This window comes from Propithecus coquereli, unplaced genomic scaffold (genome assembly GCF_000956105.1).
Source record: "Propithecus coquereli isolate 6110/MARCELLA unplaced genomic scaffold, Pcoq_1.0 Scaffold249, whole genome shotgun sequence".
Lineage (NCBI taxonomy): Eukaryota > Metazoa > Chordata > Mammalia > Primates > Indriidae > Propithecus > Propithecus coquereli.
Genome location: NW_012148052.1, coordinates 2,053,081 through 2,079,434, shown reverse-complemented (window position 1 = coordinate 2,079,434; position 26,354 = coordinate 2,053,081). Strand labels below are relative to the sequence as shown.

The following is a 26,354-nucleotide window of genomic DNA, read 5'->3' as shown; positions in this document are numbered from 1 at the left end:
GTCCACCGTTTTTGGTCCAGAGAGCAGAAGTGAGGAAGGGCAGAACAGGGGCGAGAGTTGGGGCTTTTGCACCCCGTCCTTCAGGCCAAGGAGCCTCACTCCTAAGCTAAGCGTGTGTGGCGTCCTCCCTCTACCGATGACGCCACATACCCAGCCTCCGGTTTGCATGGTAGGTACCCCCAGTCTGAGGTACCCCCAGATAGAGTCCTTGAGGCATCAGGGCTGCGGCTACCATGGCTGGGGTTGGGCATTCAGGTCAAACAGAACAGAAGGAAAGGGGAGGCCTATGACCTTCATGTCCTGATGGCTCCTGCAGGAGCATGGGAGGTGCCTGCCCTGAGCTCCCACCGCCCCCTGACCCCTGGCCAGCAGCTCTCAGGGCACTTGGGGGCTTGGCATGGGAGCAGTAAGAACCAGGGTTATAGGAAGTGGGCGGGGCCTGTGCAGCTACCTCTGTGATCTCACGAGGGTCAACAATGCCTTCTTGGCCAGCCTCAGGCGGACAGGAAACTCCCCAGCTCCCTGTGGACCCCACCACACCGGAAGCGGATACAGCTGCCCACCCACCTTGCAGCTTGGCCACGGGGCTCCCTCTCTCTGACAACTTCCAGGACCCAGGGGCTGAAGACATGTTTCCTCCGTCCATAACATCTCCCCAGGCCCCAGTGCCCACACAGGCCACCAGTTGCCACCTCTTTCAGTCCCGTCACCTACAGCCTCCACCTCTCTCTCCGGTCACCAATCCCAGGCTCCACTGGGCACTGCCAGGGCCACTGATGGATCAGAATGCATGCGGCGGGGTCCAGGGCTCCCCCGACACCAAACCCTTCTCTATGCCAGAGACAGAGGCTGCCGCCCAGAAGAGCCCTGAAAAATAGGTCAAACATTGCCATCTCTTTGGAAGGACAGGGTTGTTACCTGCTGTTTGATGGGAACCAAGACATGGGTGGTACACAAATTTTATTAACGGATTAACTTTCATTAATCTGTTCTTAGACAGGTGGGGGCTGTGGTACGTGCTGTTCATTTGCAGCCCACACTGCTTCTGGAAGCCCTGACTGGGGGGAATGAGAATGGAGGCCATAGGCAGATGCTTCAGCTAAGGAAGCTGTTTGACATAGAAGAGAAGCTGCTTTCCTTGCAAGCAGCTATTCTGAAGATGTTACTGAACGTTCCTGTAGGGACCAAGGGAGTAGCTTGGGTGGGGAACTTGAGAAAAGAGACAATGGTGTGGGGGCAAGGGAGAGGCCCAGGTCCCAAATGGCGGCAGTGTGAGGCTCTGGAAAGAGCACGTCAGGTGACCTCTCCTTGCCCTCTGTCGAAGCCAGGTGGGACTCAGCTGTGTCCATAGCTCTGAGTCAGGAAATGATGGCTCTGAGCTCCCCATGCCCTCTCTCTTCTCCCTCAAGCCTTTCTTGTTTCTGACATCCATGAGCTGCTCTCGCAGCAACTGGACAGCCGAGGCTGTAGTTTAGAGAGGGTCAACTCGTGTTGAGGTTGAGTAGTGCAGAAACAGCCGGCCAGGAGAGCGCCCTGCAGATGAAACACCTGAACACAACCAGAGGTGTCCCCCCTACTTATCTAGAGACCCTGCTATTGGGTGGCTGTTCTGCATGAAATTTCCCAAACTGACTTGAGTGCCAAAACTTCCCCCCACTCTTACTGGCCATCTCTTTAAGACAGTCTATACGTATTTCTCTGGAGCCTTTAACAGCCTTATGTGGGCTGGACATCAGTTCCACTTCTTTTTGGGGGTGGGGGTAAAAATTGTCTCTCATTGTAAGCACCATATACGTTTACAAAAACATTTTAAATACAGAAATGAATTGCAATATCATAGGCTTATTTACAGCATCTCAGGCTTTCTAATACTATTAGAAAGTACAGGTGCTCTGCGGGCAGCTCAGAGTGGTGAGTCTGGGGCTGTGGGATAAGCAGCCCTGTTGCTCCTCCTGCTGGATGGCTGTGACCTTACTGACAGACTGCATTTAACACCGGAGGGAAAAACCCCGGAATTTAAGGCTGTTTATGAACGTGAGGTGGGGCCTAAAGACGAGGGGCAGAGACAAGCTGTGGAATGCCTCTTTGCATGTTATCTGGACAGTGTCCACTTGGTGGCCCACATGGCCATGATCTCTGAAGCCATATCAGGACAGGTGTCTGCCTTCCTGTCTTCCCCCAGCTCCAAAATTGTAGTCTTTGCTAACTGTCCAGGGAGGCCAGTCAAGGAGCAGAGGGGCAGGGAAGGGACATGAGCTCAGCCACATGTGGCAGAGGACGTGGATGTTGAAGAAGAGCAACTCTGAGAAGGGTGTTGTGGATGCAGCCTTCAAGGTCCTGGGACCCATGTCGCTCCAGCCTCATACCACCAACTGCCCGTAGATTCAAGCCTGACTTCTGGCAGGATCTAGCCTCAGCCACCACAGGGTATCTTTGAGACCAGAGTGGCTCTGGCCATGTCTGTGCTCTGGGTACTGCTGGCCTCCGTGAGCATCTGCAGTGGCTTTGGTATTGCAGGCGCAACACCTGGCTGTGATTATCCCTGGACTGGAGGTTTGAAGTTGAGGCCACCCGTGAGCTGCTCTCACAGGAATGTGGGAATGAAGGAATGCGGCGGCAAGGCCAGATCTAGTGACTCAGGGTATTAGGGTAAAGAGGCTGCAAAAAGCTGAGGGCTGGCGAGGGGAGGAGTGCCTGGACTCTCTTCTTCTCAAGGTTTTCCGTGTTTTTATCTTTGGTGGTAAGCAGAGGTGAGTCACCTTCAGGCTCTTCCAAGGAGCATGAGGACAGAAAGTGTGTCCACTTGGCCCACCAGTGCCACACCCCAGAGGAGGAGGCCAACGAGGAGTGTCTGGACAATGGAGGAAGAGTGGAGGGCTGACATGGACCACGTGACCAGCAGGCAGGGAGGAGCCAAGGATGGGGAGGGGGTAGAGGGTTCCAGAAAAATGCCCTACCCTCCTTTGGATTCAGCCTTAAGTGGGGCCTAGACACTCGGTTACCTCCTGAATGCTTGGTGTTTCCCTCCCGATCTCAGCACAAAGTCGGCGTCATCTCCCCATCACAGCGCTGAGGGTGGGCACGTGAAGCTGATGCCACGAGGCCTCTGTCCCCCAGTCCTGCTTTCCCACGTGCCTTCCCCCTTCGTGGCTGCTGGATTGCCGGGGTCCATGGAGTGGTCCCCTGTGCATTGCAGCACGTGCGCACTGGGCCTGCCTCAGGCCACTTCAACTGCTTTTGATGACTCTGGGTCACTATTAGAAGGCTTGGCTCTGTGGAATTATTTCAAAAGTTGAGGGTTTTTTTTTTTAAACATTCAATTCTGACCCAAGAGGTTAGGGCAGTATGAATAATGCGTTCAATCATCTCCCTTCCTGAAGAACTTGACATTTGGTTACCTTTCTAGTTCTTTTTCCCTGGAAACCAGATAAAAGTGGAACATTAATTGTTTCAAGGCAACATTACTCCTGGTAAAAATGATCCCTAATTGTAAATTATCTGGACTTGGAGTTCTATGTATTAACTACAAACACTTGCTAAAATGCCACAACTTTGGGCTTGCTACTGGTAATGACTCAATCAGGCATTTCCCTTGCAGAGTTGCTGGAAGCTATGCCTACTGAGTTGCTCAAAGGGGTATTAGCTCCTTTGGGGTCTGATGTCTCTAAGCCAAGGCAAGCCCCATTTTTTCCTGAATGTCTCATTTCCTTGTACCTGAGCTGTCACCTGGGCAACCAAGGAGAATAGCTCCTGATGACTGGGCTCCGCAAGGACTACCCTCCCCACCGAGAAGGATGGCTTCATGCTGTCCTGCTGGCAGGCCGTTTCCTGTCAGACAGCCTTCAAAGTAAACGCCATGCCCAGTGCTACACAGCCTGTGGAGTTCTGAGTCTGCAGGTGGTTGATCTAAGACAGATCCCTGGAGGGAGCTGTAAACGGTATGATGTATTGTACCCCTTAATAGCTATGGAGTTTTGGGCATCTAAGCACTTCTAAAACTGGGGTAACATAGTAGTAGCTGTGAGGTTGAAATGAGATAACGCACATAAACAACCCAGCACCATTGGCCCTCAAAACAATGTTCGTTATTCAGTTACGTACTCTTGGTGACAAGAGGGTATGAGGCGGGGTGGCTGCCACTTTGCTTCACAAGGCGCAACCTTGCAGCATGTCTGGCCAGTGTACACATGCCAGTGTTACCTTCAGTTCCTGTGTCTCCTGCGTAAGGACCACGTCCATTGTTAAGGTTCAGCAAGGCCTCTGTGAAAGTGCCCTGAACGCACCAGAACCCAGGGGCCGGGGGTCTGCAGAAAACGGGAGCCTGTTCTGGTCTGGCGGCCTTGACCCTGATTGTTTCACAGTGACTACGTGAGAACCTTCCAGTGGCCGAGTAGAAAAGGTAAGTTAGTCATGATGTCAGAGCTGGCAGGGCCCTCAGAAATCTCATCCAAACCTCCCATAGCCAGATGGGCCCAAAGAAGGGAAATGATCCCCTGAAGCTTCATGGCAAATAGGTGTACGAGCTAGAACCTTAACCTTGGAGTCAAATGCCTACTTTGGCACCTCCTGCCTGTGTGACCTGAGCTTAAGTTTCCTCATCTATAAAATGGGTTTGTTGTGAAGATTAAGTGAGATAATTCTAATTCATGTAGAGCAGCTCTTGTGGCGCATAGTGACATACAAGTGTTATTATCAGTTTATACTACACTGAGCTGCTGCCCCCTACACCTTCTCTTCCTCCTCCTCTTCCAAACACTCCACCCCCATTTTAAAAAGGGCTATATGGCCCTGAACTTGAATAACCTGGTCCCTGGTCAGAAGAAAGGGTACAGTGCAGGCCATCATGGCTAGGCTGGCCTGCATCTCTCATCACCCCATGAGGATGAGGATGAACCCAGCCAGGGAGGCTCTTTGGAGTTACTGACCCCAGTATTGCTCCTTCCTGCTCTGTCTGGCTTTGCGTGGCTGCTGCACTCACCGCTGTCTGGCTGTACCCGAGCAAAGCCCTTTGAGGGCAGAGACTGCACTCACACATCGTCTTTCCAGGGGGCCTCCATGATGCTCCGGCCCCAGCGGGCATTCGGAAGTCTGTTCTTTAGGGACTGCTGGAATTAGAAGAATTCTTAAGGATAATCTGGTCCAAGATCCTCATTTTGTATATGAGAAAACTAAGACCAAGAGAAGGGGAGTGACCTGACCATTGAATGCACAGTGATTTGGCTGTCAACTGATTAAAAAGACACTGGCATCTATATTGGTTTTTATTTATAAACAAATGACATAAAATAAGTCCAGATGGCAGCGGGAGCAGCTGTGCTGCTGACTTGCTTACAAGGAAGCATATGGACAGCAGAGTGGGTGGAGACCCTTCCCTCCCATCCACCTTAGGGCCTTCTTGGCCTAAAATCATTGGGCCCATCTTTTTCGGCAGCAGTTCTGGCCAGAGCAAGGAGCTGTGGTGGGTGACAGTAAGAGGCAGGGGACTCTCATTCCCACAGATGAGGCCTGGGGCTACAAAGGTCCCAGTAGGGAAAGACAGGGGAAGGTGACAGGGACCTGTTCCTCACTATACTGAGTGACGTGGTCGAGGCTTTTCGTGTCTGTCCATTCCGAAGAGAAAATGCCCGAGAGCAGTGTCCTCTGAAAAGGGGCCACACCTGCATGGAGAGGGCCTCTCTGGGACCAGGGCAGGGCAGTCTCCCTCCTCCTGAAACCCAGTGTCTGGTGTGAGGGGAGTATTAACTAGAGGGTTTGCCCAAGTGCCAGAAACAATAAATTAACAGTAAGAAAAGATCTTTTTTTAAAAAAAGGTAGAAGTTTGCACCATGAGTTTAGAGTCTGGGGATCTGGTGAGAAGGGAGGGGCTGTGGGGCGATGGGGGGGCCACACCAAGCCCAGGCAGTGGTTGGGGACCTGGGTGAGAGTGTCAATCCAGGGACCTGTTTTCCAAGGCCCTAGAGTTGGTCTCATCCTCCAACACTTGCAAGGTGTTCAGTCTAAACTCCTGGTGAGAGGCTGGCCAGGTTTGAGAAATAAATAGAGGGGGACCTCAGAGTCCCGGCAGGGCTGAGGCGAAGAGCAACGCCAGCCGTGGACCCCACACTCTCCGCTCCTCAGTCCTTCATGGAAGGACATATCGCTGTAGGAGCGGGTAGCAGTGGTGGCTCCGCACAGCCTCCTAGAGTCCTGAAGTAGCCTGGAACCCCACTGAGGCATCTGGGGGTGGGCTGACGGCCCTCCTTCCTGGGAGAAGAGTGCCCCCACCTGCTTGACCACTCAGTTGTTGAGGCTGCGTCTCTCCGTTCAAAACTTGCCCTGCTTTAGCCGGTCAATATGGTAGGAGAGCTTGAGTGCGGGCCCCAGCTTCAGACCCATGTACTTCATCATCATTTCACTGCGCAGCAGCAGCAGGGCCTTGCCATCGATCTCCTAGAGGGTGGGGAGGTGGGCAGAAGTGGAGGGGGAGGCTCCATCAGAGTCCGATTAAAGGCCACCCATGGAAGTGCCAAACACATAAGAGTCCAGTCTGGTTAACCTGCTGTGACACTGAAGCCTACCTGTTCTCCTTACCTTTTGTCTCTAAGTGTCCCTCCTTCTCAAACATCTGCTGCTGAACCTTCCAGGTTGGTTCTCCACAGACACTTGTTTTACCCTCCCTTCTCTGCTGCCTGAGAGGCAGTTTCCCACCCTCCCAAACCGCTGAGGCCCAGCTCAACTCCAGCTCCCCAGGAAGCCTCCCCAGTCAGTGGGCCTATTTTTGTATTGTCATCAGTGGTTTTTATATTGACCTTCAATGGTTATTCTATGAGTCACTGTCTTTCCTGAGCAGCAGAGACCCCTCTGTGTGAGCTAGGCACAAAGGAGGCACATGCTGAGCAGCTGTGATCAAAGAGCCCCCTCCATGCCCATCTGGGGTAAAGGATTGAAGTGATCACAAAGGTAGCAGACCTGCTTTGCTATCCACAGGGAGGACAGCCCCAAGCAGCAAGGGCCGTGGGAAGCAGGTTGGAGCCCCAGATCAGGACTATGGTCACAGCAGGGGGGTCAGGAGCAATCCCTGGCCATGGAGCCAAATGGTCACTTGAATAGATGTTGGGAATTCATGGAAGGGAAGCAGATGATGGGGGACTGATGAGGGTGGAGAGTTAGGGGTCACCTGGCAAGGGACTCTTTAACTTGGGCTGAGGCCCCTGATTTTCACACCAAGGCAGGCAGATGGGAGAGCAAGCACTCCTGGGAAAAGAGATTAAAATCCGTGTCCCTGGAACTGAGTACCCCAAGCCACAAATCCAGTAGCAATGAGGCTGTATCACATCCTACACTAAAAGAGTGAGCTGAACACAGTGTCTGATGAGGTCTGTTTGAGACCCAAGATTCTGTTTTTAAGTGTTTATGATGTCTCCTGTATTTAGTTTCAAGGGAACTGGAACAAATATGGAGCCAATGCCCTTTCAGAGTCTACAAGTTGCAGAAGCAAAACTCCCAGTGAACCTGGGAGAGGTCAGGAAGGGGCACCTACGTGTTTACGAAAGAGGTCAGCGTGGGGTCCAAGCTGAGGATCAGCTTCCCGGACAAACTGCATCACGTCCTCGACTGTCCATGAGGAGGGGTCCCGGCCACTCAGTCGAGAGGCATCCCGGCTTTCCAGGTATCGGTCCGACCCTGCAGGACAGGAGGGCACCTACCATAACAGGTGGGGACTGGTTTGTAAATCCCCACCACTCTCCTTGGAACATCTCAATGGCCTTACAGGTAATGCTCACAGCAGTGCTAGACCACGAGCAGAGGAACTGGAGACAGCCTAGGGAGGGAAGAGTTTTTCCACACAGGGAAAGTCAAATCTTTGTTATTTAAGGGTAGCTTTGATTTTTGGAAATAGTCAGAAGAAATCTTGCATGGAGGCTGTGATTCAGCCTGAACCTGAGACAGGGGTAGAATGTGGTAAAGGGATTATTTGGGTTCAGTAGGGGGCTGGTGGGTGGGGCTGCTTTTGCCTTGGCTCTGGGGGACCATTGCTAGAGAGACCCTGGTAGCTGGGCAAAATTAGAGACAAATCTTTGGTGGGTGGGGAGAAAAATGTGGTAGATAATACCTTGGATTCTCTTCCAATGCCTGGAGAATTAGCTGACCTCACTACAACCTGACACACTAAGGCAGAAAACACTTTTTGCTTGGCTGCCAGGAATCTCAATGGTAATTCAGTGCTATGCTTAGAGCTTTTATCTCAATTTTGGCTCAAATATAACTCCTCCCATTTCCCCTGTAGGATTTGGAATCTCTGTATTTTGATCATCATCTGTCACAGATCTCTTGCATGTTTTTATCTCCTCTGCCTGGAATATGTCTCTTCCTTTCCTTTCAATTTTTCCATTTCTTTGGGCTAACTCCACCTTAGCTAAGCAGGTGTTGGCTTCAAGGACCAGCTCCTTTATGAAACTTCTGGTCTAATCTGGAAATAAATGGTCTCACAAAGCATTCAGTGTATCTCTTGGTTATAGCTCATTCTGTACACATTTTCCTTCCGTCATACCACCCTAGTAATCTGTTCACCATAATGCAACCAAAGGAACCTTTAAAAAGCAGTAATTGAATCACGTCAATATTTTCTAAAAACTCAATGCAATGGCCTCCCATTGCACATGAAATGAAAGCTGAACTCCTTCCCATGCTTACTATGGTCTGCGAGCGCTCCACTGTGAGGCCCTTCCTACCTTTGGCCTCATTTCACACTTTGCACCCAACCCCCCTCCCAAGTCATCCTTTACTCGCCATGCTACAAACACACCAGCCTGCTTTCTGCTTCTTGAATAGGCCAAGCTTTTATTCTTTGGCTTGCAATTTCCTCTGTCTAGAACGCTCTTTTTCCATATTTTTCCATGCCTAACTCCATCTCAACATTATGGTCTCATCTCAAATATCAATTCCTCAGAGAGGCCTTCTCTGATCTCCTGGTAAAAGTACTCAATTACCCACATAATCATTCTCAATCCAATTACCCTAGTTTTTTTCTTCCACAGCACACATCATTACCTAATTTCATGTATTCATTTATTTTACATTTATGATCTCCTCCCTATAGAATGTAAGCTCTGTCTTGTTCCCTTCTATGTCTCTGACATAAAAGAGTGCCGGTCTGTCATAGTAGATGTTCAAACACATTTGTTAGATAAATGAATGATCATATAAAACAGTCACTTATGTATTTTTCTGTCTCCCCAACCAGACTGTCTTTACTGAGGCAGGGTTCTTGCCTTGCTCAGGTCTACATCCTCAGCCCCACGAGATGCCCTGTCACACAACTATCAAGTGGCAGAGCTAACACACCTGTGAAAGTAGAAGGGTCTAATCTTTAACTATCTCCTGCAAAGGCTGAGAATCTCCTCCCATTTTCCTTCACTCTGGGTCCCAGGACTAAAACTTAAAGCATACTTTGCCTGGCCCAGCCCAGTACAGCCCAGTCCCTGCTTTCTGGGGAAGAGATTCTAGCATATTGTCTTTCAAGCTTGCAGCTGGGCACTGACCAGACTGGGGAGAAGTGTGCTACCCTAGCAAGCAGGGGATGTTTAGATTAGAGCCATAGAAATCCCAATGGCTTTTTAGAGGTGTTAGTAGACAGGAAATTGAAGGGGGCTCTGTGAGACAGTCACTTCTCCCTGTCCACTGTGATGCTAAGAGAGAAACCAACTGCAGAGACTATGGAGAGCAGAGAGAAGACACAGAGGGAGAGTGTATATGCATATGTCTTCTTGGACCATCTTAGCTAATTCCTCTAATCAGGGGCCAGGAATTATATACACATATACATATAAAATAGTACAGTATATATAAATATATATACACACACACGGAATGCTGTTGACTGAATATATATTCCCCCAAAATTCTTATGTTAAATCCTAACCCCCACAATGCTGGCATTAGGAGGTGGGACTTTTGGGCAGAGCCCTCATGAATAAGATCAGTATTTATAAAAGAGGCCTGAGAGAGGTCCCTTGCCCCTTCGGCCATGTGAGGTTACAGTGAGAAGATGGCCATCTATGAACCAGGAAGCAGGTCCTCATTAGACAGCAAATCTGTTCATACCTTGATCTAGGCCTTCCCAGCCTCCAGAATTATGAGAAATAAATTTCTGTTGTTTATATGCCACTCAGTTTATGGTATTTTGTTACAGCAGCCCAAACAGACAAAGACAATCCACATATATAATACTATCATATATTTATGTGTTTGTCTGCCCTACTCCCATTAGAGTATAAACTCCATGAGGGCAGGCGGGTGGGAAGTAGCTAATTTGTATGGTGGTCAGGAGAGACATCTCTGAAATGATGACATTTGAATAAAGATCTTGAGGCAAAAGAGTGGATGGCATGTTGATGGTTTAGCAGGAAGGTCAGTGGGTCAGGGCAGAGTGAAAGAAGGAGAAAGTGGTATGAAATAAGATCTAAGAGGTAGATGTGTGTGTGTTGGGTGGCAGAAGGAAGTGGTGGTACAGACAGTAGAGGACCCTATAGGCCACTGAAAACCACTGGCTTTTCTGAGTGAAACAGGTAGATTTTGAGCAGAAGAGTAACATAAATCACCTTACAATGAGAAGTGAAAGGGGCAGCCTTGCAAAATTAACAGAAAACCTGCAATTTCTTAGTAACAGTTAAAGATCAATGCTATGAGTTCTTTCACTAATAGGCACCCTGTAGGAGTTCTGCACAACCCTGTAGAAGTTTTGCACAACTTCTGAAAAGAGGTGAATAGACAGAAAAGAGATGTAAATCTTTCTCTCTTAAAATTGCTTTTGAGGATCTGTTTTTACAGAATTCCTGAGTGAACAGCAGGGTACGAGCTTCAGGCTTCAGCCATATCTCAAGGGCAGAGTCACATCTCCTGCGATAATCCCGATAATCCCTCCTCCAAGGAAAGACAGGAGACCCAACTCCTGCACTTTGACATCCTGTTTCTGTTATCAGCTCGCTGCCAGGGAGAAAGAAAGGAGCTGATGCAGCAGTTTCTCAAAACAATCACTATTTTTTTTCCTTTCTCTTTGTCCCCATAAAATCAGCAAGCCACTGGCCTCAGTGCTGGCACCCCCCTTCTCTTTCTTTGGGATGCCACACCGTCTCCCTGCTCTCCCTCTCATTCTCTCTCTCCTTCTAAGAAGATAAAATACACTTTTTAACATATCTATATCTATCTTCTAATCTCTGCATGAGAAATTTTTCTCCACCCATGCTGTGATCACCTAGTAAATTCTTCACCCTAACAAGAAGGATCGCTCTCATAGTCCGTGTCAACACTAGACTGTAGGGGGCAAGGAGAGAAGCAAGGGAGACCAATTAGTAAGGAGGCTGGTACAATAATCCAGGCAAGAGACAGGTGGGGCATGTACCAGGGTGGAAGTGGTGAAAAGTCTCTGATATTATGAACAATATTCTAGAAATTATAAAGAATCCTCACCATTGTCAGCTCATCTGACCTTTACCACAGTCCTTCAAGGAGGTATCCTCACCATCTTTAGAGAGGAGGGAACTGAGGGAACAGAGAGGTGAAGTGACTTCCCTGTCTGTCTTCGATTCCCATTTCTGCAGACACCCTGGCCCAGGGCTCTCCCCATGACCCTCAATGTGTACAGCTGGCAGTTGCTCTTCAAGGAGGGATGGTTGTCTCTGTCTGAGAATGATTAAGCCAGGTGAGGCACATCAACAAGAGGCTAACTAATATGGTCATGCCTAATCATCCTGGATTAGTGAAATAAGAGTGGGGACAGACACAATATCTAAATTCTTTGAGATAAACGATTCTAGGGCTGACCAAATAGAATCCTCTTACAGCCTTATAAGGTTCTCGGGGTCAAAAGAGATTGAGACCATGACTTGGCAGAGAGACTCATGATGTGTTTCAAAGGAAGAGTGAAGATGTCTAGGAGACAACAGTGCCATGTGAGGCAGCCTACCAGGAGGTGCTCCTACCAGAAACAGGGCCTTGGGAAAGATAACAATAACAATAACTCCCGTCATACCTGGGAATGACTTAGTTTCCAAAATGATTTCATATCCCTTCTTTGGTTTGATTCATTTAACATTCCTATGGAAAGATCCGGCTGGTATCACCATCTCCATTTTGCATATGAGGAAGACCTGAGAGGTGAGAAGACTCACCCAAGTCTCAAGGCAAAGGAGCTGAGGCTAGAATCAGCTCTCAGCTCTACCTCTTCTTGAGAGCTCTTTATACTCCATTTTGCTGCCTCGCCGGGGCTACACTGGGGGAAAGGGCATACAGGCTTCTTCCCCAGTGTCAGCCTTCAAGAACGCTCTCTCCTGCTTGGGCCACTTTTCATTGCAGGCTTTGCTGATGGAATCTTCTTATTCTTTTAAATCTCACACACCCCTGGGCTTGGGGAGGGCAGAAAAGGGGTGTGGAGGTGACATTATTCTGGCTCCTCACTGCTGCTTCTAGATCATCCTCCTATGAAAGCTCATGGTCTTCAGAGGCTGATCATGTACGCAGCTAACTGCTCTTCCTGGTCACTGTTATCTATAGATAACAAGGGGTTATCTATCCCTTATTAAATGAAGACTTTTTGGTACTTAGCTCACTACCTTCTGTTCTACCACAATTCCTGCCACAATCCTCAGAGGCAACCCATTCACCTACCATGCCTCCAGGGGCTTTCACCTCCATTCTACTTCAAATATCTATGGCCAAGGCCACTGTCTGCTTCTTGCCATCATTTGGAACAAATCCACTTCAGAATTTTAAATAGCCCATTCTCCGACCACCCACCTCCTACCTTCCCAACTCTTTGGGGACTTATGTCCACCACAACCATTACATCACAAAGTTCTTTAGCGTATCAAACTGTCCATTCCCCACCCTTCAGCTGTGCATCCCTGCCACCCTGCCTCCCCAGATCCAGTGGTTGATGGCCTAAACTCCTGTCCCTCCACTGATTTCTTTGCATACTGTCCCACTCCCTCCCCCTCTTGCCCTACTAGCTCAGCCAAAAAACCTTTATTCTCAAACTGTCTTTTCTCACCCTGTATCTAGGTGGCTAAGAACCACAGAAGAAAACCACAGCTCTTGCAAACTAGTCTCTAAGAATAGCTGGGCTCTTGATGTTTCCTGCAAATCATCCCCTTCTTGATCGCTTTTCTCCTGTCCAGTCTTTCAGCACTCCTCTCCTACCCAGCCCTTTCTCTATTCACCGACGGAAACACTCATTCTTCCCTCCTGTCTCAGAGAAGGTGTGCCTCTTTCTGGCTTAAGACTGACCCACGTGTCTATACCCTTGATCCCCATTTCTTCCCACCACTCCCAAGGCCTTATTTTCTCTTCTTTCCTTTATTCTTAATTTCTTCTTCTTGGAAGGCTCAGGTTGTCTGCTGACAAACATGTCCAAAGTGCTCCCATTCTAAAGACCCTCTCCTGACAACAGTCCCCCTCATTACCATCTTTCTTTTTTCTCATCAAACTCCCCTTGATGTTCTAACCTACTGCCGTCTGCCCTCGCCATCCTCTACCACCACTGAAGCTGCTCTTGCTAAGATCGCCAATCACCAACTAATTCCTGAGTCCAGTAGATATTTTTCAGTTTCAATTTTACTGGAACTTTCTTGTGCTGTGCTCTCCTTCAAACACTCTCTGTACCCCTGGCCACCACAATGTCGTATTCCTTTGTTTCCCCTCACTTTGAATGTTCCCTTGTGTCCTTGGTGGGCTCCTCTTCCTGTTCCCACCGCCTGAACTTTGTTGGTCTAAAGAACTCCATCTTTGGTAAACTGTTCTTTTCATTCAACACACACTTCTTGGAAATGGGTGTCATACACACTATAGTTTCAGCTACTGTCTGTAAGTTGGTGACTCCCAAACATTCAGCTTCAGCTCAGTTCTCTTCCCAGAGAATCAGACGTTAATAGCCGCTTTCTGCTGGATATCACCTAGATGAGCATGGGCTCCTTTTGCTTCCTTCTCTTCTATGGTTGGTTCCCTCTCTCAGTGAATGGCACCATCATCTATCCAGCCACCACATCTAGAAATCTAGGAGACATTCCCCACTCCCATTTTCCTCACAATCCTGCAATCTGACTAAATGTGCCTTGTGAACAGTTTTCAAATCCATTTTCTCTTCTCCAAACCTTCTAACTTGCCTTAATTCAGGCCTTTGTCACTTTTGGCCTGGTCCACTCTAGTAACCTCCTAACTGGTCACTCTAGTCCTGTCTCTCCTCAGATCTACACTCAACACAGCAGTGAATGATCTATTCAAAACACAAAACTGTTCATGGATTACCTTTAATTAAAAGCCTCCAGTAGCTTCACATTGCCTACAGGATCAATTCTAAACTCTCTAGCATGGCATTTAAGGTCTTCTATGATATAAGCCCTCACCTTTCCAGGCTTTTCTCTTTAAAGTCCCAGTAGTGCATTTTATGTTTTAGCAATTTCAAACTGCATGCAATTCCTGCTACAATCTGTGCTATTTTGTATCCCTTTGCTCTTATTCATGTTGTCCCCTCTTCCTGGAAAGCTCCCTCCTCTACCACCCCTGATATGGCCGTCTATATAGTGTCAGACAAGTTGTCACTTCTTCAAGGAAGCTTCCCTTGAACACTAAGCTTGGGTTATGTCTCCCTTCTTGCTGTTTTCATACTACCCATATCTCTGTCACTGTACTCAAGACAGTGTTTTACAATGATCTGCTTAAGTGTTTGTCTCCCCCATGACACCTGAGGACAAAAAGTGATCGATTTTTGCATCCTCATGCCAAACACAGATGGTGTTCGAATAAATGGCTAATGGATGAATGAATGAATCCTTCTTTGTCCCTTTTGGCTCTAGGTCTTTGGCTCTTAGTTTACATTATTCTCAAGCCAATCCCAGAGCTCCAATTACCTCCCAGTTACCTGGCCAAGTACAGGTAAGCCCAGCCCCCCATCCCACCACCAGGCAGGGGGCAATGGAGCTAAGTCCTCTCCTGGCCTTCCAGAGCTTAGGAAGGAAAGGAAGGATAGAGTAAAGGTGGACAGGAGGGCCAGAACTCTGGTAAGCTTACCCTTGGAGCACAGCCTGCGCATAGCTGAGGCAGTGCTCAGTGGGAGGCCACAAGATGGAAGCAAGGGCCGGTATGCAGGAGTTCGAAGATTCTGAGAGGTGCTGGCAAGGTTGGTGGGATTCAAGGTGGAGTCCATTGAGTCTGAGTGTGGCTCCAAGGACCGGGCTAGACTATTCCCCAGGACAAAGGATTCACCTGAAAAGCAGTAAAACCAGAGTTAGAGCTTAGAAGGACTGCTGGGGTGCTGACTCCCAGGTACTTGTTTGAGTGGAGCAAGAGACAGCAAAATAGTAAGTCCTGGGCTGGGACGCAGGAGGCCTGTATACCAGCCATGACTCTGGCTCTCACTAGGTGATCTCAGTCAAGTTCAGTGCCACTCTCTGGACTTTGATCTCCTTAGAGACTCTTCCTCTTAGATTAGATGGTCTTTGAGGTTTCTTCTGGTCTGGATGCTCTATGCTTTTTCTGGACAAGGGAAACCTTTAAAAAATGGAGCTATTCTACGTTAGAAGAAACTGTCTTTGACATGAGATGCTAGAGCAGGGAATAGGAGTACTGGAGAAGAAATACATTTGCTTAGATGTACTTTAGAAGCTTAGAGGTACTTTAGAAGAACTCAGATGTACTTTAGGGGCAATGCTGCCCCTTGTTCCAGCAGTAAGACATCTCAGAAATGTTTCTTGATGCCTGGTTAAAGGCTTGTCAGCAAAGGATCTGCTCTTATATTCCATCCCTCCTTTTGTATTTTCCCTGTTCTACAGAAACATTTCAAGGAAGCTGGGGTTGTACAGTGCTTGAGCATGGAGACCAGAATGAGTGTTAGAATTTGGCTCTGCCATTCAGCAGAGTGCTTCTCTGAGAACCTCAGTCTGCTCATCTGTAACATGGAAACCCCTTTCTTCCCAGGGGATTGTGAATATGAGAAGAGAATGGCTATGAAAACCTTTGTAAAGGGACTCTCACCCTGATGTTTCTACACCAAGTCCATAGCCCAACACCAGGCAGCAGTGCCCAAACACTGTGCTATGGAACCTGAAGCAGACTCCCTCTCATGATTGGGTTCTACTGAAACCAAGTCAGTTCCTCAGCTCTGGCCACAGTATTCTCTGCTTGTGGTGGGGGGGTTGTCTTGGGCACTGGACCATAATACTGTCCTTTTTCTTAGAGATCAGGTGTTTGGATAATGCTTGGGATTCATTCAGAGCCACTGATGAACACTAAATTCAAGCATGCTGTCTGGCATGCAGTAAGACCTCAGTGGCAAGATGGTTTAGGATTTTAGGAATACTTTCTAATACTCACCTAAAATTGCTGGTAACCATGGGCTCAAAGTCAAATCTAGCATTAGTCAGCTATTCGTCTGTATCTCAGGGAGGTTAAATTGTTGAAGCCCTTTCCTAGAAGTAGTTCTGAAAAGAGTAGTCTCTGAGGCTGCATAGTACCTAAACCAACTCCCACCCACTTTCTGCAGATGAGGTTTCTGATTCCTGCTTTCCAGGAAAGGTGACTGTAACAGTGTTCCACTTTGAGACATGAACAGGAACCCAATCCAGGAAGCAGGAGAGCTGGGTTCTACACCTGGGCTCCTCCCTTTCACTAGATTTGTGATCCTACATAGTAGCTTGTCTTCTCTGAGCACCAGTTGCCTCATCTGTAAGATGGGGAAAAGTCACTTCTTTTCATGAGAAAATGAAATGGGATAGACTTTATGAATGTGAGGAATTATTTTGTTTTTCAGAGTTGAAGTGGCAAACTTCAACTCTCTGTGACAATTCAAGGTTTTATCCAGCTTTTGCACTTACCAGCAGGGTAATCTCACCTTTTTAGCCCTCATTTTACTCAGCTAAAACTGGGGATAGTATACCTGCCTCACATGAGCTAAAAGATGTGAAAAATAATTAAGGTGACAATGACATAATTATCATAGGGGCTCACCAGATACTGATGCAAATCAGTGGGTGTCTCTTCCTCTTAGCAATGGTAAGAATGCTAACTGAGATCTGGATTCTGAGTTGAGGGGTCTGAAAATCTGAACTGGTGGGACCTGGACTAGGCAAGGTCATTAAATCTCTGGGACCAGCAACATCAATATAATCTCCTGCCTAATACTGTCAATTTTTTAGGGGGCCAGAAGTTCCTCTTACTTAGTCTTCACAAGCCTCTTATTGGATCCAGCCATGTGTGTAGTTCTCGAAAAGGGACTCTGTTCTGACATTGCCTCCCCTGGGAATCCTCCCGTGACCACTTCTTTCACCTTACTCAAGGCTCATCACACCCGGCTGGCCAGAGTACCTTGCTCGCTGCTCTCACCACCTACACGTCCACATATCTCTCCCTCTCTCAGCTGAGTGCAGTGATGGAGTCTGTTTCATCTCTGTCTCCTCAGAGTCCAGTATAGAATCTGGCACAGAATAAATATCTGATAAATGTTTGATGACCTAAACTAAAACACTTGGCCTAGATTCTTCAAAATGCCAATGTCATGTCATGCAAGGTAGAAAAATAAAAAAGGCTGGAGAACTGTTCTAGGTAAAGGAAATTAAAGAGAAAGTACAATGTAATGCAGTGGACGATCCTTTATTGGATCCCTAATTAGGAAAAAAATAGCTATAAAAGATACTATTGGGACAACTAGGGAAAATTCTAATATGTACTGTACATTAGCTAGTAGTGTTTTATTAATCAAATTTCTTCAGTATTGTATTAATGTTAAATTTCTTTTTTTTTTTTTTTTTGAGACAGAGTCTCACTCTTTTGCCCGGGCTAGAGTGAGTGCTGTGGCGTCAGTCTAGCTCACAGCAACCTCAAACTCCTGGGCTCAAGTGATCCTTCTGCCTCAGCCTCCTGAGTAGCTGGGATTACAGGCATGCGCCACCATGCCTGGCTAATTTTTTCTATATATTTTTGGTTGTCTGATTAATTTCTTTCTATTTTTAGTAGAGACAGGGTCTCGCTCTTGCTCAGGCTGGTTTCGAACTCCTGAGCTCAAACAATCCGCCTGCCTTGGCCTCCCAGAGTGCTAGGATTACAGGTGTGAGCCACCGTGCCTGGCCAATGTTAAATTTCTTGATCATAATATTATACTCTTTATTCTTAGGAAATATACACAGAAGTATTTAAGGATGAAGTCTCATCTGTAATTAACTCTCAAGTGATTTAGTACATAAACAAAAAATATGTGTATTTTAAGTATACAGATACAGACATATATACACACACAAACTTAGAGACAAAGTAAATATTGCAAAAAATTAAGTGGTAAATCTAGGTAAACAGTACATGGTTCCTCATTGTACTATTTTTGTAACTTTTCTGTATTTTTCAAAATAAAACACTGGAGAAAAAAGTCATAGTCTCAACTTAGGCATGGAAGCTTAATGGGACATGAAATCTACCTGAGCTTTTAGTGACTATCTGCTATATTGGAAGTACATGGTCAGTTGGGCCAAGGCCATAATTGGCAGGTAGCACGGAGACAGGCTGTAGGAGAGGTAGAGGGTTCTAGTAAGCACCCAGATAGCAGAGGTGGTACCTACGGATGTCAAACTAGTAGAAGGGTGTATAGCCAGGCGGAAGGGCAGGAAAATACCAGATCCAAAGGGCAAAGCAAAAGACAGCTCTTGTATAGATTGAGCTGTTTGGCAGAGGTTTGGGTAAACAACCAGAAAAACGCAGGAAATGATAAATGATCAGAGGTGGGGCCAAGGGTCAGTAAGGCAGGTAGGTGGGTAGGTAGGCAGCAAAGATAAGCTAAGGAGCACAGAGTAGTTTAGGCAAGACTCTGGCTTGTCTGGGCACAGTTAAAATGCTCGTTTCAGGGAAGCAAAGAGAAACTAGGGTGAGAGCAGACAAGGTGCTGAGCACTCGTTATGAGAAACAGAGCTTAGCGAGCAGAGGAGGGTGCACAGGGTTGGCAAAATCTGTCTGAAAACAGGGGAAAGAAAAGGTGGCAGCCAATGGCAGAAAGTGATATCCTTGGTCTTTGTCTCTTTCTTAGTTGGTGAGGCAAGAGGAGTCTGGCTAAAGCTCACTTCCTCTTATCTGGTAGTTGAATCAGAGAGATGTAAATTTGAACAGAATTTCCGGGAAAGGTCATGCTCTAATCCCAAACTACCGTCAGGACTGCAGGCCCATGAGGTATGCCCCTACCAGTCTCTGAATGCTGCTACCAGTATATTTCTCTCACTTCTTAATGATGGTATTCTATTTAAGAATTTTGAGTTCCTGTTTCTTTGAGAAATCTCTCTTTAGACTAGCAGCTACTCCCATGGACATGCTACCTCCTCTCATGTTTCCATTCTTTCAGAATCTCAGGTAGGCCTAACTTTCATTACTGAAATACAGATCAGAGTTCCTGAATGCCAACAGCTGGGGATATTTAACAACTTGCCTTTGTCTGTATCAACTCCACCATGCCCAGTCCAGCCTCCCAGTGCAACATTCTAACTGCAAGTAAGACACCTTTTTCTGTTCTTAGAGATTCCGATGCTGAAAGAAAGCAGTCTAGAGCAGGTTAGGTGAGAAGAAGTTCCCTCTGAAGAAAAGGATTAGCCAGGAGGTCACAGAAATGGCTGTAGAGACAAGATGGTTTGGCCTCCACAAGGAGCATTTCAAATTCAGGTATCTTTTTGCCCTGCTTGCAAGTCACAAAAGCAGTATTTGGGTGGAGAAGTATAATCTGGGGGAAAGGGAGAAGAGGACTGTGTGAATAGTTACTTCCCGGCACTTTTATTGGAGGTGATTCTGTTGAGACTATGATGAAAAGATACCAGAGGGACAGTGTGGGCACAAGACTTGCATAGAGGAAGGTGAGAAGGGGCAACTTTCAGGCTTGTGCCCTCTCATCATCAGACAGGACAGCCCCGCTCTCTACTCCTCTGCTGAGGACAGTCTGCAGGACTCTTTTAAAGTCCTTTCTTCCCTCTCTCAACAATGACCTACCTTGCTATGTTTAGGGATGAGCTTTCCTTCCCTCTCTCCTGTTCTGTGTCTTGGGCTCCAGGTTAGAGAAGCCGAGTTCCATTCTTTAACCTCTCTCAGAAGTACTTAGTCACTGATCTGGCCACGTGGCATCCACTTTCCCATTGTGGGTCTGGTATGTTAACTAAGAAAGTTATTTTTCAGCCTAGTTAGAAACAGCAGGAACTTGAATCAACTTGCTAGACAGGCAGTGCTGGGAGAGTTAGGGCCATGTGCCAAAGGAAAGAATAGATGGCCAATCACTAGGGAGCAAATTTCTCAATCTGTAGCCTGAGACTAAACCCTCCCGCTGGCAAGGGAAATCACTGTTAGGCCTTTGCTGCCACATTCACACTGGGATATGTACTGTGACCTCACAGGAGGTCCACACGCAGTCTGGAGCTCAGAAGAGGAATCATAAATCACCTTTTTCTAGGGATAAGAGTCCAGAGGAAATAAGGATAATCCTAGAGGTAGAAAACAAAATCCTAAAGAGAAAGTAAAGAAGAGAGAAACCTAAAAGTTCAGATATGGTAAAGGTAAGAGACAGAAAACCAGACCTCTGGATAGTAGGTACCAGGTCAGCAGGTCTGAGGGCTGGCCCTGGGCCCCCACAGGTACTGCTGCTAGCCTTGTCCCCAACTGTCAGCCCAGGCCCCATCCCAGCTCCTACCTGGTAGGTACCTGTCGTGCCTGTGGCCGTACTCTGTGGAAGTGAGTGACAAGTGAGTCTGTGTAAAGGGCTGGTTGCCAAACAGATTGTCACTACGAAGGTTGTGGCAGAGTTTCTCCAGGAAGCGGAGGACGTAGGTGATGCTGTTGACTGCTGGGAGGTTGAGGGTGTGCTGTTCCCGGTCAAACACGGCTGTGGAGTTAAGTAAACAGAGCCCAGCACGTCAGCCCAGCAGTGCTGTGCAGAGCTGGGCAGGAGAAGTCCAGCCCACTGCTTGTCTCAGGCTTACCTGGTTACACAAAGGGAATCAGTGCCCCAGGTTTTCTCCCTCCCTCTCTCCCCTCCCTCCCTCAAGGGCTTTGATTTTTGCCTCCAATTCCAAAGGGCTTGCAATTATGGGAGTGGCCAGGCCAGGTCTGTTGCACCCGGGGCTCTGGAATGATTTCACTCAACCTGTGAAAACAACTGTGAACATAATTGTATCTGCTCCATCACTTGGCTGGGCCTCCTCCAGGAAATTCACACTAGGAGAATTCACATCTGTTCATCTAGGGTACTATCTTCACAAGAACTGCCTAAAAGCAGAGAACCTGGGGAGAAGAAGGGAATACAGCTATTGCCAGCCATGGTTTGGGTACATAATTTCTGATCTACTTAAGGGCACTAGAATTTTAGCAACATTTGGAACTGTTTCATGCTTGGTTTTATTTTACTCCCTATCTATTTCTATTAAAATATTTATTGGTATAATTCTTAAAAAACAAAAGGCCTATGTATTTGTCTCTGAGGACAGCAAGGAAATGGGGATTTGGGGAGATAGGTCATTCTCAGGAACCAATTTTGGGGCAGTGGAAGAACCTTTGAGGGGTAAAGATGACAGCAGCTGAAGAGAGGCAGCAAAGAAGGCCTGGTCTCTGAAGACTGCTGCGCAGAAGCAGAAAGAGACCAGGGAGTAGCTTGGGCTTCAGAAGGGACATGAGGCTTAATTTCCCAAGCAGTTCCTAGTCTCCCATAATATTCCCTCCTTGTCCACTCCATCCGCCATGTAGCCATTTACTCCCTAACCTGGGCTCCCACACCACTCTGTACACATTTCTCTCTTACAACGCTTCTCACAGTTAGCTATTTACGTTCTTTCATTTCCACTGGTGCGGAGCCTAAGTCTGTCATCCTCTATCTCCTGCCTCTCCCTGCCAGCATCTGGCAATAACCTGACACACAGAGAGGGCTCAGTAAATGTCTGCTAAAAGAATGCAGTTTGGTTATTTATGAGGTCTTTCATGTCAGCTGGGTTTCCTGAAGCTGGTTATTGCAACTGGTTAGGGAGGAGGGGCAGGGGATTATGGAATAGCATTACAGCTGAGATTGAAAGCCTCTCGGTCAAGTTTTGAAATGTTTAGTGGGTAAAGAATAAGGTTTTGGATTTAGGAAAACTGAAACAGAAGCAGGTCACAGCAGAAAAAATGAATATTCTCAGTGAGAGCAAAAAACTCTGTGTTATCAAATAAACTCTCATAGTAGGAAAGAAAGAGGGGATGACTCTTCCCATTCTGCCCTAGGATTTAACCTTCTTGTATTGGGCCTGGTTTAGGACTGGGGAGCTAAGGAGTTAAAGAAATCAGAGAAGAGTTCAGTGGTTCCCTGAAGCTAGGTGGGAGGCTGTGGCAGTCTGGAGAGAGTTGCCATAACATAGCCCCCTCTAAATTCTTTCTTCTGTAATGCCTTGAAAGCAACACATGCCTATATTTTCTGTATGGGAGAAGTTAAAACAGGCAGACAGGAAGGGAATCTGTTTAAAGGCTCAGTTAAGCAGAATCTGTGTGGGTATTCTCCTTGGCAGAGCTATGGGAAGGTTCAGAGGGCATCTGGGAGTTGAAAGTGAGAATTCTCTGAGGAATGGAATACCTTTATGTTTCTCCAGAGCCTGCAACTGTGAAGTAGGAACCAGGATGCCTTGTCAGAAATCAGCCAGTTGAGAAGCCCCTGACTTAGAGGCAATACCAACCCAAGGGTGCTTACCTGAGATAACCTCACCACCGTGGCCCTGTTTGAGGAAGCTGAAGACGGTTTTCTGGTGATAAGCACAGTCGATGCAAGCCTGGACAGCCTGTTGCAACACCACAGAGGCGCGGGCTGGCCCAAAATGGTCAGGGAGTTGCTGGACCTTCTTCTTATCTAAGTGGGGGCCTGTGCTGCCATTCTTGTTCAAGTAGATACAAACTACAGGAGAGAAAGAATCAAAGAAGCTTAAGGAGTCTCTAGGGTAGAGAAATCAAAGAATAGTATTCTATTCCATCTTTTACACCCTGGACTCCGGTCCCTAGCAGAATTCCCAGCAGCTAAGCTGGTGAAACACTGTGGGTGTGGGGGTCAAGAAAAGGCTGTGCCCAGCTGTCACCAACCCAAATTGCATGACCAAAGGCTCTGGGAACACAGTCCGCTGGGAGAACAGCCCAGACAAAAAGCCAAGGCACAGAATTTGCACTTTGTCTTCCACGTACTGAAAAGAAAATCTAAACAGTTCCCCAGATGTATGTATTTTCAATTTCTGTACTTCGTTGCCTCACATATCCTTCATACCTTTCACCTTATATATGTAAGGGAGTTGTGGGGCCATGGCAACATTAGCAAGAGTGTGCATGTGCGTGTGTGTGTGTGTATGTTTGGCATTGGACTGAGAATGGTCACACCACTGGTCACTTGCCTGGGCCTAGAGTCCCTTTTTTTTTTTGATAGTGTCTTGCTCTGTTGCCCTGGCTAGAGTACAGAGGCCTTATCATAGCTCACAGCAACCTCCAACTCCTGAGCTCAAGTAATCCTGCTTCAGACTCCTGAGTAGCTGGGACTACAGGCGTGTGCCACCTCACCTGGCTAATTTTTCTATTTTTTGTGGAGATGGGGGACTCGATCTTGCTCAGGCTGGTCTCAAACTCCTGGCCTCAAGCAGTCCTCCCGCCTTGGCCTCCCAAAGTGCTGGGATTACAGGTGTGAGCTGCCACACCCAGCCACCCTTTGTTATCTTCTGCATCAACATTCAGGCCCAAAGAAAGCAGTAAAAATTAAAAAAAAATTAGAAGAAAAAAAAAAAAAAGGAAAAGAGCCTGAGTGTCCCATCTATATATTTGTTTGATTCAGTAGTTTCTCCTGTCAGGCCAGCCAGGCACCCTCCTAGTTGCTGCCCTACACCTGGCCCTGTGGTGGGGAAGGGGTAGGGTGGGCACAGGAGAACGAGGCAGTCCGAAACGGAATTGTTTCCTTGTTCTCTGGAGAAGACCCACAGCAGCCTGGTCAGCAATGGCATTCTCTCCTCCGATCTACCTTCCGGTCTCCCATTTGAGTAGAGGGTATGCTTCTTTCTCACACAGCTGTGGGTCACTAACTGAAGGGCTAGGAAGGTAAAAGTCTCTTTGCTGTTAAAGGCAAAAAAGATAAGAGCAGTAGGTGTGTGGCCAGTGGATGGTGTATCATCCTCTTTAGGTCTCAGGCTCACCATCTATAAAATGAAGGGGCCGAGCCAGAAGCTCTCTGAGGACTCTCCACCTTTATAATTCTAAGGAGAAGCAACATAGATGGAAGAAAATGGAAAACAGAAAATGAGAGGCAAGATATGGAAGGTGACAGGAAACAAAGAAAGAAAAAAAAAGACAAGGGTAATAAACAGGATGAATTGAACATATACATTTTACTCTGTTCTTTCCTAAAACTCACTAAAATGATCTAGATAGTAAGTGAGGAGACAACAATAAAATTCTGGAAGCTGGAAAGCAGACTGGAAAGGTAGCAACTGATTTAGGAGACCCAAGAAAGCGGCATACCTCAAAGCAGGAACGTGGAATGATGAGAGCCATGCTATTTCATCTTATACTTTACAAAAGGCTAAGAACTGGCGGAGTAGGTGCCTCTGAAGGTGAGTGTGAAGGTAGATCTACAAAGAGAAGGACTGACTGAGGTCTGGTAAGAAACAGGGTTTCCATGTCTGGTAATGTGACTTTTCTACCGAAAACAACTAAAGATGCAGGAAAACTCAGAGAGATAAGAATAATAATAAAAATAAAACAATTGTCTATGAAAAGACACAAGAATGTTCATAAGAGTTTATTCGTAATAACCCCAAACTAGAACCAACCCAAATGTCTGTAAACAAGAGAAGAGATATACAGATTGTAGTACAGTCTTGCACCGTATAATGACGTTTCAGTCAACAATGGACCATATATATGACGTGGTCCTGTAAAATTATAATGGAGCTGAAAAATTCCTAAAGCCTAGTGACATCATAGCTATCGTAAAGTCATAGTACAATGCATTACTCATGTGTTTATAGTGATGCTGGTCTAAATAAATCTACAATGCTGCCAGTCATATAAAAGCTTAGCACATACAACTACATACGGTACATAATGCTTGATAATGACATATTACTAGTTTATGTATTTACTATACCACACTTCTTATCATTATGTTAGAGTGTACTGCTACTTATTTTTTTAAAAAAGTTAACTGTAAAACAGCCTCAGGCAGGTGCTTTAGGAGGTATTCCAGAAGAAGGTATTGTTATCACAGGAGGTGACAGCTCCGTGTGTGTTATTGTCTCTGAAGACCTTCCAGTGGGACGAGATGTGGAGGTGGAAGACAGTGATATTATGATCCTGACCCTGGGTAGGCCTAGGCTAATGAATGTATTTGTGTCTTAGTTTTTAAACAAAAAAGTTTAAAAAGTAAAAAAAATAAAATAAAAAAAGAAAAAAGCTTATAGAATAAAGATATAAAGAAAAAATATTTTTATTCAGCTGTATAATGTGTTTGTATTTTAAGCTAAGTGTCATTACAAAAGAGTCAAAAAGTTAAAAAAATTTATAAAGCAATAGTTATAGTAAGCTTAGGTTAATTAATTATTGAAGAAAAGTTTTGAAAATAAATTTAGTATAGCCAAAGTATGCAGTGTTTATACACGTCTACACGAGTAGTGTCCTACGCCTTCACATTCGCTCATCATCACTCGCTCACCAACTTACCTAGAGCAACTTCCAGTCCTATAAGCTCCATTCGTGGTACACCCTATGCAGGTGTACCATTTTTTTATTTTTTATGCCATATCTTTACTGTTACTTTTTAATGTTCAGATACATAAATACTTACCATTATGTTGCAAATGCCTACAGTATCCAGTATAGTAACATGCTGTACAGGTTCCTAGCCTAGGAGCAATAGGCTATACCATACAGTCTAGGTGTGTAGCAGGCTACACCATCTAGGTTTGAGTAAGTACACTCTATGATGTTCGCATAATGAAGAAACTGCCCCAAAATACATCTGTCAGAATGTATTCCCTTTGCTATGTGACACATAACTATATTCATTTAATGGTATATCATTTGGCAGTAAAAAAGAATGAACTACTGGTAGGCACAACAACATGGGTGCTTCTCAAAAACATTATTTTGAATGAAAGAAACTGGATATAAAAGAGTACATATAGCATGATTCATTTACATTAAGTTCAAGAACAGGAAAATCTAATCTATGGGGATAAAAATAAAGGTGGAAGTGAAGACTGCAAAGTGGCATGAGGGAACTTCTGGGGGTGGCAAAAATGTCTTCTATCTTGAATGGAGTTGTAGTTACATGAGTGCTTACATTTATTAAAACTCATTAAATTGTACACTTAACACCTGTACAT

At 46.4% G+C, this 26,354-nt stretch overlaps 1 protein-coding gene across 1 annotated transcript in view; it reads right to left on the bottom strand.

The window, feature by feature from the left end:
* Nucleotides 1-5,253: 5,253 nt before the first annotated feature.
* SCMH1 (sex comb on midleg homolog 1 (Drosophila)) overlaps nucleotides 5,254-26,354 on the bottom strand; it is a 150,229-nt gene continuing 129,128 nt past the window's right edge. The window contains exons 11-15 of the mRNA XM_012646762.1: nucleotides 22,694-22,894; nucleotides 20,675-20,866; nucleotides 15,043-15,237; nucleotides 7,520-7,662; nucleotides 5,254-6,429 (exon numbers count right to left, since the gene is read on the bottom strand). Coding sequence (XP_012502216.1) covers nucleotides 6,304-6,429; nucleotides 7,520-7,662; nucleotides 15,043-15,237; nucleotides 20,675-20,866; nucleotides 22,694-22,894 — 857 coding nt within the window. The 3' untranslated portion in view covers nucleotides 5,254-6,303. The remainder of the gene's footprint in view (nucleotides 6,430-7,519; nucleotides 7,663-15,042; nucleotides 15,238-20,674; nucleotides 20,867-22,693; nucleotides 22,895-26,354) is intronic.